This window comes from Enhydra lutris, unplaced genomic scaffold (assembly GCF_002288905.1).
Source record: "Enhydra lutris kenyoni isolate GAN:26980312 unplaced genomic scaffold, ASM228890v2 scaffoldscaffold152, whole genome shotgun sequence".
In the NCBI taxonomy this organism is placed as follows: domain Eukaryota; kingdom Metazoa; phylum Chordata; class Mammalia; order Carnivora; family Mustelidae; genus Enhydra; species Enhydra lutris.
The window spans coordinates 231,517-244,195 of record NW_019154236.1 but is presented as its reverse complement, the minus strand read 5'-3'; the positions used below and the strand labels follow the sequence as shown (position 1 = coordinate 244,195).

The 12,679-nt window shown below is 35.9% G+C and overlaps 1 protein-coding gene across 1 annotated transcript in view; it reads left to right on the top strand.

The window, feature by feature from the left end:
- LOC111140081 (alkaline ceramidase 3) overlaps positions 1-12,679 on the top strand; it is a 31,916-nt gene that overhangs the window by 16,826 nt on the left and 2,411 nt on the right. The window contains exons 5-6 of the mRNA XM_022492470.1: positions 6,245-6,346; positions 8,717-8,821. Of these exons, the coding sequence (XP_022348178.1) occupies positions 6,245-6,346; positions 8,717-8,821 (207 nt within the window). The remainder of the gene's footprint in view (positions 1-6,244; positions 6,347-8,716; positions 8,822-12,679) is intronic.

Here is a 12,679-nt window from a genome sequence, read left to right as displayed (position 1 = left end):
TTTAATTTATTAGGAAAAAAAAGCAATTCTAAACCTTCTATGGAAAATTTTAAGCAAAAACTGACAGAATTACAAAGAGATGTGTATCAGTGCTGCATCATGCTGAAATATTTTAACACAGTAAGCATATTAGCCAGGATATGGACAAAATTTAAATAATACAATAACAAATTGATTTAATATATTTAAGTTAAAGAAGTTTGGTCTTCTCAAGCATGCATGAAGTAGTTATTAAATCTACCAGACAATAGTTTTATTTTATTTTTTTATTAACATATAATTTATTCTTTGCCCCAGGGATATAGGTCTGTGAATCATCAGGCTTACATATTTCACAGCACTCACCATAGCACATACCCTCCCCAATGTCCATAACCCAGCCACCCTAACCTTACTCCCCCACCCCTCAGCAACCCTCAGTTTGTTTCATGAGGTTAAGAGTCTCTTATGGTTCAGACACTAGTTTTAAAGCAAGGTTCAGCAAACTTTACGTATAATATGTTCTCTGACTATAGTATAATTAGTTAAAACAGAATTAGTCAAAATAGCCCATGTATTTGGAAACTTAAAACCATACTTGTAAATACAAGTAAAAAAAAAAATGCAGTAGAAATAATACTTATAAAGTAATCACAGTGAAAGTGCCACAGATCAAGTACTACAAAGTACTGGTTCTTAGCGGGAAATGTATGCCTTAGATGTTTACATTAGGAGCAGAGAAACTGAAGAATAATGAATTAAGCATACAACTTCAATAATTAGAAAAAGGATCAATAGAATCAATCCACACAAATGAAGAATGGGACTATGAAAGGGCAGAAATTAAAGAAAAGGAAACATATAATATTGAAGATCAACATCTTCAATCTAATTTTCCTCCCTTCTGAAACCCTACTAAGACTCAATAAAGCATAACCCACAAGAAGACTGAATAAAATTTTTAAAGCTGGAAAATAGATGGATTACTGCTAACCCAAGAAAGCCAAATTTTAAACAAAGAACCTCCAGTTTACATCATAATTTTCTCAAGTATCAAGTATCAAGCATTAACCCAACAGTTTAGAAAAGCAGATGAATTTGGGTTCTAAAATAAGGAGGGCTGGTTAAAAGCCTTAAGAAAATGTTAAATGCTTACATCCCCTCACCTACTCCATACCACAGAAGAACTACAGAGCCTGTAGGTTTATTCTCTGGTAATGGTGAACAATGTCTCTAGATTGGGTTTTGCCAGACAGCATGTCAATAACATGGTGAAATCAGAGAAATTGGGTGATCTTACGCAGTTTGAATGTTGAATGTAAAAACCTCTAAACAGAGAATTGAGAGGATCTTCTTTTAGGGAATATGAGAAGCCTTAAAAGACCTAAAGATACTGATTTGGGGGTTCCCTAACAATTGGCCCAGCAAAGTAACCCTATGGTAAAGGTTACTAACTCAACCACATGCCTAGAGTTACTAACTCAACCACCTTTTTAGTTTCCCATTCTTAAGAATGAGGAGACAGTGCCAAACAAGAGGAATGCATCCAGTATGAAAGACAGAGGCCAAAACAAATAAGGGGTGGGGGGGTGGGGGGGAATCAACTTAGAAGAAACAACTTATGCATGAAGGAGAAAACTTCAAATATAACAAAACAACAAATACCATTAATCCATTCATGTTTCTAGAAATACACGATATCTATGAAATCAAGAGTAAGATGCAAGATAAAAAAAAGGAGCATTCAGAGAATCCCCCCCCCCAAAGATACTAAAAATATGGTAAAACTGAACACTGAAGCGAATGGTTTGAAAGATACAGTTGAAGAAGTCACTGGAATTCCTTCTCCTGAACATATATTGTGATTGCATTATGGTCCATCATCTCCCATCCACCAGTAAGAATCTACCACAGAAAAGGCACTAAACCCATGGTGTGATCCAGAGTAAATAAGAGCACAAGGCCTCAGGACCCTTGTGCCCACTCATCACCACTGCTGTGGAGAAACAGTGAAGTGTTTCCTCATGTCTGTGGGCTTCACAGCAGAAAAGACAGAAGCAAACACACACACACATACACACACACCTGGGTGCCATCAGGATGATGAGAAAGAAATGGAGAAGAGACTCAATAGAAATATTACTAGGCCAGATGCAAAGACAGTGCAGATAAAATGGAAGGGAAGGAATCATTACTAAAATTACTTAAAATACCCTGCAATTGAAAGACATGAATTATTACATTGAAACAACCACTGGCTATTCAACACAATGGGTAGAAATAGACCCATGCCAGTTTCAGAATTCTTGACAAGGAAGATTCCACAAGTTTGTAGAGTTAGAAGGCAGATATACATATGAAGGATCAGAGATCAGAATGGTTTGGGGCTTGTCAAAACAAAACTGGCAGCTAGAATTCTAGAATTCTAACTTAGAATCCTGCAGCCAACCAGACTACCAGCTCATATATTTGAGTTCTCAAAAAAAACCTTATAGCCTGTAAACTATTATGGAAACCTACTGAAGGATGTATAATGAGAGAGTAAACAGAAAAAGAGGAAGACATGAGATAACAGGACATAGGAAATCCAATGCTGAGAGAGGTAAAGGCAATTCTCAGGGTGAAGAGGAAGGGAAGGAATTTCTCAGCTATACACTAGCGAGGAAGGTAGTTGAGAGTGAAGCTGTGTTACACCAGACCCATATGTGTTGAGGGCCTTCTGTATTACCCATTCTCATACCTGATAATAATGGGTAGTCTGTCCCCAGAATCTTATCTGTACTTAGCTTGTAGGGACCATGTGCTGATGAAATTCTTGCTCTCTCCTCTGTACCCTGCTGCCTGGATAACCAAAGACATTCATTTCACCCCACAGAAGAATTTTGCTTTGAACTACCGCTGAGAGCTGAAGATTGGCCCTGGTAAGTAAGCTTAGAAGCAGAAAATAGAGAGTACCCTACTCCCATTGATCATATTTTGTCACATCTCAGCATCTGGCCCACACTGCAACCCTGCCAGATGCCTTCACTTTGTTGAGCCCTGTGTTTCCTGGGACTCATTCTTGCCTCCCCTAAATGGGGTTATGATATACTCTGAAAAGCTGAAGATAGACTGTGACTCTCTTAACCTAATCTTCTGAGAACCTTCATATGCACAGCCAGGTTTGTGCTTTCCTGATGGTTTTTAGATTACCCTTTTTCATTCAGTTATATACAAATACTAACAGGTAAAAATAAGAAAATATTTGAGAAAATCTATTTTTGTCGTTCACCATACTTTAAAAAAAAAGGAAAAAAAGTACATGAAGATAGCAGATTTAGAAAGAGTATTCTGTAAAGTTCAACAGCTATTTATAAACTAAAGACAAAATAAAACCCTTTACAAATTAGTAATAGAGGGGAACTTTCTTAACCTGTAAACTCTACATCTAACACATGTAGTAATAAAGTGTTTTTTTTTTAAATTATCTTTAAAATGAAGAATAAAACAAGAATATGTATTATCACCACTTCTATTCAAGCCTTCTATTGAAGGCTTGTCCAATAATAGTATTTGCAGATCACATGATCATGTACAGAAAATGTCATAGGACATGTACCAAAAAACTCCTAGGAGTAATAAGTTGGAATTCAGCAAGGTCATGAAATTCAAATGAATATTCAAAATTCATATTTCTGTATACTAGCAGCAAATAATTGAAAAGAGAAATTTCAAAAGTATAGTTTCCAGTAGCACCAAAATACATCAGATGTTTAAAGATTAAAATTTAGTGACTGTATGTAGGACCTACATATGGGAAACTACAACAAACAGTTTTTTGCCGAGGGAAATTTAAGAAGACCTAAACAAACGGATAGGTGGGCCATTTTCATGGATTAGAAACCTCAATATTGTTAAGATGTCAGTTCTCCCCAACTGATCTGTAAGTTTAATGCAATCACAATCAAGATCTCTGCAGGCTTTTTGGTAAAAATTGAGAAACTGATTCTGAAATTTATAAGGGAATAAAAAGGATCTAGAAGAACCAAAGCAGTTAAAAAAAATATATATATATATATATGACATGGGCGCCTGGTGGCGCCATTGGTTAGGCATCTGCCTTTGGCTCAGGTTATGGTCCCGGGGTTGTGGGATCGAGTCCCACATCGGGCTCCCTGCTAAGTGGGGAGTCTGCTTCTCTCCTTCCTTCCTATCCTCACGCTCTCACGTGCGCTCTCTCTCAAATGAATAAATAAAATCTAAAAAAAAAAAAGAAAAAGAATGACAAAATTAGAGGACTTAACACTCCTTAATTTAGTCTGTGGTACACTGATCAAGACAATGTGGTATTGGTGGTAAAAATGAAATACAGATCAGTAAAACATCTGCAAGTAGTCTATTCATCCATATTGACCTGATGTTAAGTAAACATTCAAAGGTAATTCTGTGGGGGAAAAGATAATCTTTTCAAGGGGCGCCTGGGTGGCTCAGAGGGTTAAAGCCTCTGCCTTTGGCTCAGGTCATGATCCCAGTGTCCTGGGATTGAGCTCCGAATCGGGCTCTCTCCTTGGGGGGGGAGCCTGCTTCCTCCTCTCTCTCTGCCTGCCTCTCTGCCTACTTGTGATCTCTTTCTGTCGAATAAATAAATAAAATCTTTAAAAAAAAAAAAAGATAATCTTTTCAATAAATTGTCCTGAAACAACTGGGTATTCTTATTTTAAAAATGAACTTAAACTCCTGCCATTACAAAAGTTAATGCCATTACAAAAATTACTAGAATTGAATCATATCCCTAAATGTAAAAGCTAAAATTATAAAACTTCTAGAAGAAATTATAGAAGTCTTTGCAGACAGACTTTAGTTAAGCAAAGTTATTAAATAGGATACAAAAAATACAAACTATAATGAAAAAATTGATAAATTGAACTTTATCAAAATAACAAATTTTTTTTTTCAAAAGACATTAAAAAAGTGAAAAACAAATCACAGATTTGAAGAAAATACAAAATATATATCCAGCAAAGGACTTAATGTTTAGAATATATAAAGAATTCTTACAACTCAATAAGAAGGCAAACAATTTTTTTAAATAGGCAAAGATTCAACAAACGGTAACAAAGATTAACATGGATGGCAAATAGGGCACAAGAAGATGTTCCATAACATTAGTCATTAGGGAAATGCAAATTAAAATGACATTGAGATACCACTAACATCTACAAGGAACAAGTAAAATGAAAAAATCTACCCATGTTATATGAAGTGTTGGTGGGGATATAGAACAAAAAACTCATACACTGCTGGTGGAAATGTAAAATGATACAGTCACTTAGGAAAACAGATTAACAGTGCCTTAATAAGTTTGACATTCACCTGCCATACAATTCAACTATTCTTCACCTTTTTACCCAATAGAAATGAAAGCAAACATTCATACAAAAACTTACCTATCAGTGTTCATAGCTGTTTTATTTGTTATAGAAAAAAATGGAAACAACATTAATGTCCACCAACATTTGGACAGATAAACAAATTGTGGTATATCCACACAATGGAATACCACTCAGTGACTAAAGGAAATGAAGTATTGATACACATAACAACATGGATGAGTTTTAAAATAATTATGCCAAGTGAAAGAAGCCATACAATGAAGAGGATGTATTGTGTTATTCCATTTATACAGTGTTCTAACTAGCTTTTGGAGATGATGGTTATGTTTAGTATCTTGATTGTAGTGTTTCATGGATATATACAAATATACTGATCAAATGTACACTGGAAATATAGTCAGTTAAATTGTAGGTCAGTGATACATCATTGAAGCTATAAAAATATATAAGCTACTGTTCTTATTTTGGGTAACTCACTAAGCTTCAGTTTTCTTATCAGTGAAGTGCAAAAACTAATACCTGCCTCACAGGGTTTATTTGAAGATTTTATTCATTTGCCTGTGTATCTAATTGACTGTGGTGCCTGCCTGACGCAGAGCAGGTGACTCAGTCAATGTTAATTCTGTTGCAACATGACCTACTTTTTCCAGGGGACTGATAAAGTTATTGGGGGCCTTCAGATTACTTTCTTGAAACACTTAGCAAAGTCTTAGTTGCATATTCTTCCTCATTTTTTAATGGCTAAATGTAATAGGCAAATGTATTAGAAAATTTGATAGGTTTGCATTTAATACTAATGAAAACCTTCCCTTTTTCTGAAAGCAGTGGCTTCAAGCTCTGAACATGACGTGACTTAACAGAATTTCAGTTTGCTGTTCTTTTTTTTCCCACAGGGTTTATCCATGGCTCAGAGGACTGGGTTATACATCCTTGGGCATATTTTTAATGGGGTTTCTATTATGGAACATAGATAACATCTTTTGTGATTCACTGAGGTAAGATATATTTTTGGAAGCAATTTATTAAGCAGAAAATTTCATAAGCATATAGAATTACTAGCGCCATGAAATGAATTTTTGCCATTGTTAAGTTAAATTCTGAGAATACTTGTTTAATTAACCTAAAAATTTGGACCTAAGACTATTTCATAATATCTATAGGGATTTTTGTGTGTATATATCACAGAATTATAGAGTTGATCAGATGTTAATTAGGCCTCTGAAATCTGCCTAATCTGCTGTGTTGAAGAAATACTAAGGATTTGTAAGAAGCATATAAGATGCATGTATATAATTTTGTACTTTAATATACTTAATGTTATTTTCTAAGAAAGGCAAGTGTTCTCTTTACCACCTTGTCAGCAATTATGTATTGACTAGAGTTTGAATTTTGGGTCTCTGGGCTTAGTCTGTCACCAAGATAAATATCTTTCTGTACCTCAGTTTCCATAAAATGAACATGTTCAACAGGTTAAGCTAATGGGTCCTTCCAACTCAAAATTTTGTGCCTAAAGTTTTGCATAAACACATAAATTGAAAAGCACCAGAGAGAGGCAATCAGCAAAATTCAGACTGTGAGAAATCTACAAGATGAATGACATGGTCTCTTCGGCATAAATTGTAGAGGGGGTAAAAAAAAAAGGAACATACAGATTAAAAGAGCCTTAAGGGCGCCTGAGTGGCTCATTCAGTTAAGTATCCAACTCTTGATTTTGGCTAAGGTCGTGATGGCGGGGTGGAGAGATGGAGCCCTGTGTGTCAGCCTCTGCGCTCAGCATGGAGTCTGGGATTCTCTCTCTCCCTCTGCCCCTCCCCCTGCAGGTGTGCCTGCACACATTTGCACTCTCTCTGGAAGGGAGGAAGGAAGAAAGAAAAAGAAAGAGGAAAGAAAATATAGAAAAATACACGAGACTTAAGAGATAGGATATATCAAGCAAATGCAATGTGTTGATTTTTTTAAAATTTTGATTCAAGCAAAACAACTGCAAAACAAAATTTTAAACTCATGAGACAATTGGAACTTTAATCAGTAATTGAATATTTCATGATATTAAGAGATTATTGTTAATATTTTATATGTGAAAATGGTATTACTGTTATGTTTTAAATAGGTGGGGTTTTTTTTTAAGATTTATTTATTTATTTATTAGAGCAAACACAAGTGGAAGGGATAGAGGGACAGGTAGAGAGAATCATAAGCAGACACCATGCTGAGTGTGAAGCCCTACTTGGGACTTGATCTCATGACCCCGAGATCATGACCTGAGCAGAAACCAAGAGTCAGTCACTCAACCAACTGCATCACCCAGGCACCCTATAAAGAGCTTTTAATCTTTAGAGACACATACTGAAATATTTAGAATTAAAATGATACAATATCTAGGATTTGCTTCAAAATATGGAAGGGGAGAAGTGGATGTGAGTCTCAATGGTTGCTAAGTTATTTAAATTGTTGAACCTGGATAATGGATACATTATAATTTTGCTCACTTTTGCACATGTTTGAAATTTCCCATAATAAAAAATTAAGTAAATATATATTTTAAATGTATACAAACAAACTAGTAATATGCCTTGCTTAGAAAACTAAGTTCTGAATGAGTGATTCTGAATCCCTATTACTCATCAGAAGCCCCATTAGAGAGAGCACTTACACTGCCGAGGTAAGTCATCCTCCTCTGGGTTAAGAGCCACTAAGAAATGAAATAGGTTCTTAGAGATGGTAATTGTCTCAAAAAGTCATGGGATATCTAGAGAAGTAGTTTTAAATTGATTGTTTTCCTTCCTTCCAGTAAATGAGAAATTAATATGGTACATATTAATCAAAAGATGTAGAATTTGAGACTCAGCTGTGCCACTTGGCTGAGTGACTTGGGCAACTCGGTCTCTAATTTTAGGTCCTTCATCTGTAAAGCAAAGCTAATAATAGCCACTTCAAAGACTCACTATGAAGTGAAATAATATTTACCAAAAGTACTTTATAGACTGTATGGTGCTCATCTAAGATGAAGGTTGTATGTAGGGCAGGGAAAAGAAGTGAAAATAACTCTTGTGTAGTTCTGATAGGACTTCTCAGAGCCTTCATTCTATTAATAGACATTGCAGTCTCCAGGAGGGCAATAAACTATATACTACTGTCTGTGGGTTTTTTTGAACACAGAATCATTTCTTCATGGAACTCTGGTAGGATCACTGTTCCTCAAAATATACTTTGGAAAACAATATGCAGACTACAGCAGATTTAAGGAAATTAAATAATTGACATATGTGAGAATAACATTTCAAAATGCTCAAAGGCTGTCAGCAATAGTTGCTAAATATTTAAAAAAATAGTAATAATGGTGATTTTCCCCCCTCTTTACACAGGAACTTTCGAAAGAAGGTGCCACCTATCATGGGTGTTGCCACACAGTTTCATGCATGGTGGCATATTTTAACTGGCCTTGGTTCTTATCTTCATATCCTTTTCAGGTAGGAAATAGAGACTTTTTTTTTTTTAGCATAGTATTGAAGTGTTTTTGCCTTTACTGCTTCAAATAGGATGGTGTAAATATAAAATGTCAGGGACAAAAATCAGGAACTTATATTCTAGCTTTGCCTCTGCACCTGGGTGACCTTAAACAAGTCCCTTCCCCTCTCTGAAGCTTCGTTAGTTTTCTCATCCCTTTTTTTTTAAGACTTTATTTATTTATTTGTCAGAGAGAGAGAGACTGAGCAAGCAGTGGGAGAGGCAGCAGAGAGAGAGGGAGAAGCAGGCAGGCTCCCTGCTGAGCAGAAGCCCGATATGGGACTCTTTCCCAGGAACCTGGAATCATGACCAGAGCCAAAGGCAGAGGCTTAACTGACTGAGCCACCCAGGTGTCCCTAGTTTTCTCATTCTTATAGTGAGATGGTTGTACTAACTGACCTCTGACACATGATTTACATTTTAAGTAATCATTCATCTCCTTTTTAGAGCAAGTAGGATGTAAACATTTCCGTTTCTTATTTATCAACATATCTTTATTTATAGAGAATACATTTAGAGGGGGAAAAGCAGCCAGATCCCCTAAGTAGCAGACTGGGAAAGCATGAGTGTTAGAAGTCCCCAGCTTAATTTGTCTCTTTCCCTGAAATAAGTTGGTTGCCACTTCTCTTCCCTTGCTCAAGAGTCTGTTGGAAGTCAATCATTTATAACAAAAATGAAATTAGAGTTCTCTCTGATCACACTATTCAAATAATGTCTCCATATCATTCTCCCCTTACCAGGCCTTATTTTTCTTCAAAGCATTTATAAACAGTTTATAAACAATATTGTTTATAAACAATATTAATATATTTATTGTTTGTCCCCACCCGCTAGACTTAAAGTTCCTTGAGGTAAGGGACTTTATCTTATTCACTGCTGCTCTCAAATGCTTAGAACAATACCTATCAGATAGTAAGCACTCAATATATATTGTTATTGAATGAATGTGTACCTATTGATCTCTTTACAAGGGGGTCAGAATATGTTTAATCTCAAATTCTAATCAAGAATTGAGAGAGCTAAAATATTTCTAGAAAGGGGAAAATTTTTTTCTTTGAACCAATATGAAAATTAAAATTTACTCAACTGAAATTTGTAGAATACCTCCTTAAAATAACATTGGCATCTCACCTCTCTGGAGATAACTTATTTAGGCAACCTGAATTATCTGAAATATAACTACCTGAGAATTACAGAAAAAAGACTTTTGGGCAGCTAAATAAGAATCGTTGCATTCATGCTGTGAAGAGCTCAAGGTTATTAATCATGGAAGAGCTCTTAAACTCTGACTGTAAGTATATTTATTTTACTTTATGCAACCTGTTATTACTATATTGATTATTTGGATTCTCAGCCCATAGCACTTTAGAAATAGCTAATTTAAAAGAGAAGGGATAGGAAATGTTTGAGGAAATCGAAAAATTATAGAAAAGGAGAAATAAGAATGAGCCTGACAATTACAAACTTAGCACTTGAACACTGCCCAAGAAGTCCCAAGGACATTACTGCAGTATAGTACAATACATAGTAAATTTCTATAATAAATAAGAAGTGAAAGTATACTCATCATATGCTATTTTAAAAGGTTAGGGTTCAGGGCGCCTGGGTGGCTCAGTGGGTTGGGCTAAAATCTTGGGGTCCTGTGATCGAGCCCCGAGTCAGGCTCTCTGCTCAGCGAGGAGCCTACTTCCCCCTCTTTGCCTACTTGTGATCTCTCTCTGCCTACTTGTGATCTCTCTCTCTCTGTCAAATAAATAAATGAAATCTTAAAAAAAAAAAAAAAAAAGGTTAGCGTTCCCACTTTCCCTTTTCTGTTTTTACTTTCCATCTCCCTGTCACTTTCTCCTTCTCTTCTCCTGGTATGGAAACCCTTCAGGGAAGCGGGATAATGATAGGAAGAAGTGCTCTGCTGCGGTGGCAGCATTCAGTGTCTGAGGAATGAGGAAAGGAGGCCAGTGGTAGTAGTATGCTGAGCTCCAAGAAGATCTGGTGGTGAGGGGTGGGGGAGTGGCTGCTGTGCCCTGCAAGGAAACAGAGTGATGAGGTGAAGGGATATGGCAGGGTGCATGGAGGAGGTGGCTGGAGTTAGGAAATGGGTTATACTGAACTAGTAAATTCGTTGATTAAACAATAAGTAAATATATTGTGGATCATAAAAGCCTGATTTCTCCACTGTCTCAGAAGGGATTTACAAATATGGAAAGAGGGAAAGCTAGACAGAATCTTGAGAGGTTTAGATTGGAATTTAAATTATTAGGGACACCTGGGTGGCTCAGTCAGTTAAGTGTCTGGCTTCAGCTCAGGTCATGATCTCAGGGTCCTGGGATTGAGCCACACATCGGACTCCCTGCTGAGTGGGGCATCTGCTTGTCCCTCTTTCTTTATTCCTCCCTGCTGCTTGCTCTTCTCTCAAATAAATAAATAAAAATCTTTTTAAAAAAGTATTATTACGAACTCATGAGTGTGTGACACAAACATAAATATACACACAGATATGGAAGAAGTTAAATGTGTGTGTGTTGTATACATTAAAAATACATGTGTATATATGTGCTAACACATACATGTATCACCTAGCTCTATGAAACCCTGTGAAGGCTGAAAGGCAAGCTTTGGCCTTGTAAACCTGAGATAGTGTGAATATCAAAATTAAATAGCAAGAGTTTCAGGTTAAAACCCATTGAATAAATTAGACTCTGTGAGTGCATACTAATATAAATAAATGAGAAGGGAAGTCTTCCTTACAAAAGAATGCCAACTAACAAATTTAGAAGGAACAATGGACACAAATGATTACCATTTGGCAGCCATCTTAGGAATAGTTGATATGTATTATGTATCAGTGGATGCTCTGGCTGATAGGTGGGAATATGATGAGGAACACATATTGGTGTAATTTAGAATATCTCTCCATGAAAGACTAATACAGAGGGGGAAATGGTGACTTTACAGTGAAAAAAACTGCAGCAACCAACTTGACTGTGCATTTAAGGTTAAGATTGTCCATGACAGAGCATGTCATTATGGTATGTCTCCTGATAAAATGCACTGAAATGAGCTCAGCATCATTTCTGTAGTATTTCTGCCAAAAATCATGGCCTGGGTCTGGTTATGAGGAAATATTGATGGTTCTATGTTGAAGGTCCTTCTACAGAATCAAAGTCTTATACTTTTTAAAACTATCAAGTTCATGAGACAAGGAAATACTGAAGAACTGTTCTAGTTAAAAAAACAAATTAAGATGTGAAAACTAAATGCAGTGTTTGTTTCTAGATAGCAAACTGGATCAGAAAGGAAAAAGAAATTACTGGGACAGTCAACAAAATTAGAATGAAGTCTTGACTTGGATGTTAGTATTGTATTAATTTCCTAAGTGGAAGGGTTGTATTATAGTAATTTAGGATACTGTCTTTGTTATATGGTGATACATATTAGAATATTTAGAAGTGGTGGGTATCATGTCATTCAAAGACTCCATAGGATATATATACACTTGGACATACGTGTGTGTGTGTGTGTAAAAACAAATGTGGTTAAATGATAACAATTTGGCATCTGGGAGACGGGGTACAGAAATTCTTCATACCAATCTTAAAACTGTCCTGTAAATTTGAAACTATTTTTAAATTAAAAAAATAAAGGAGAGGAGAAGGCCAAGCCTCCAGATGATGATGGAGGGGAAGGGGTTGAGATATTGGGTGTAAATAAGCAAATAGAAAACTGATCAACTAATTGGTAATCAAAATGCTTCCTAAAACAGTAGGATATCCATTTTTGTGAAAAAGACAGGGCTAAATATACATATATGCTCATAAATACCT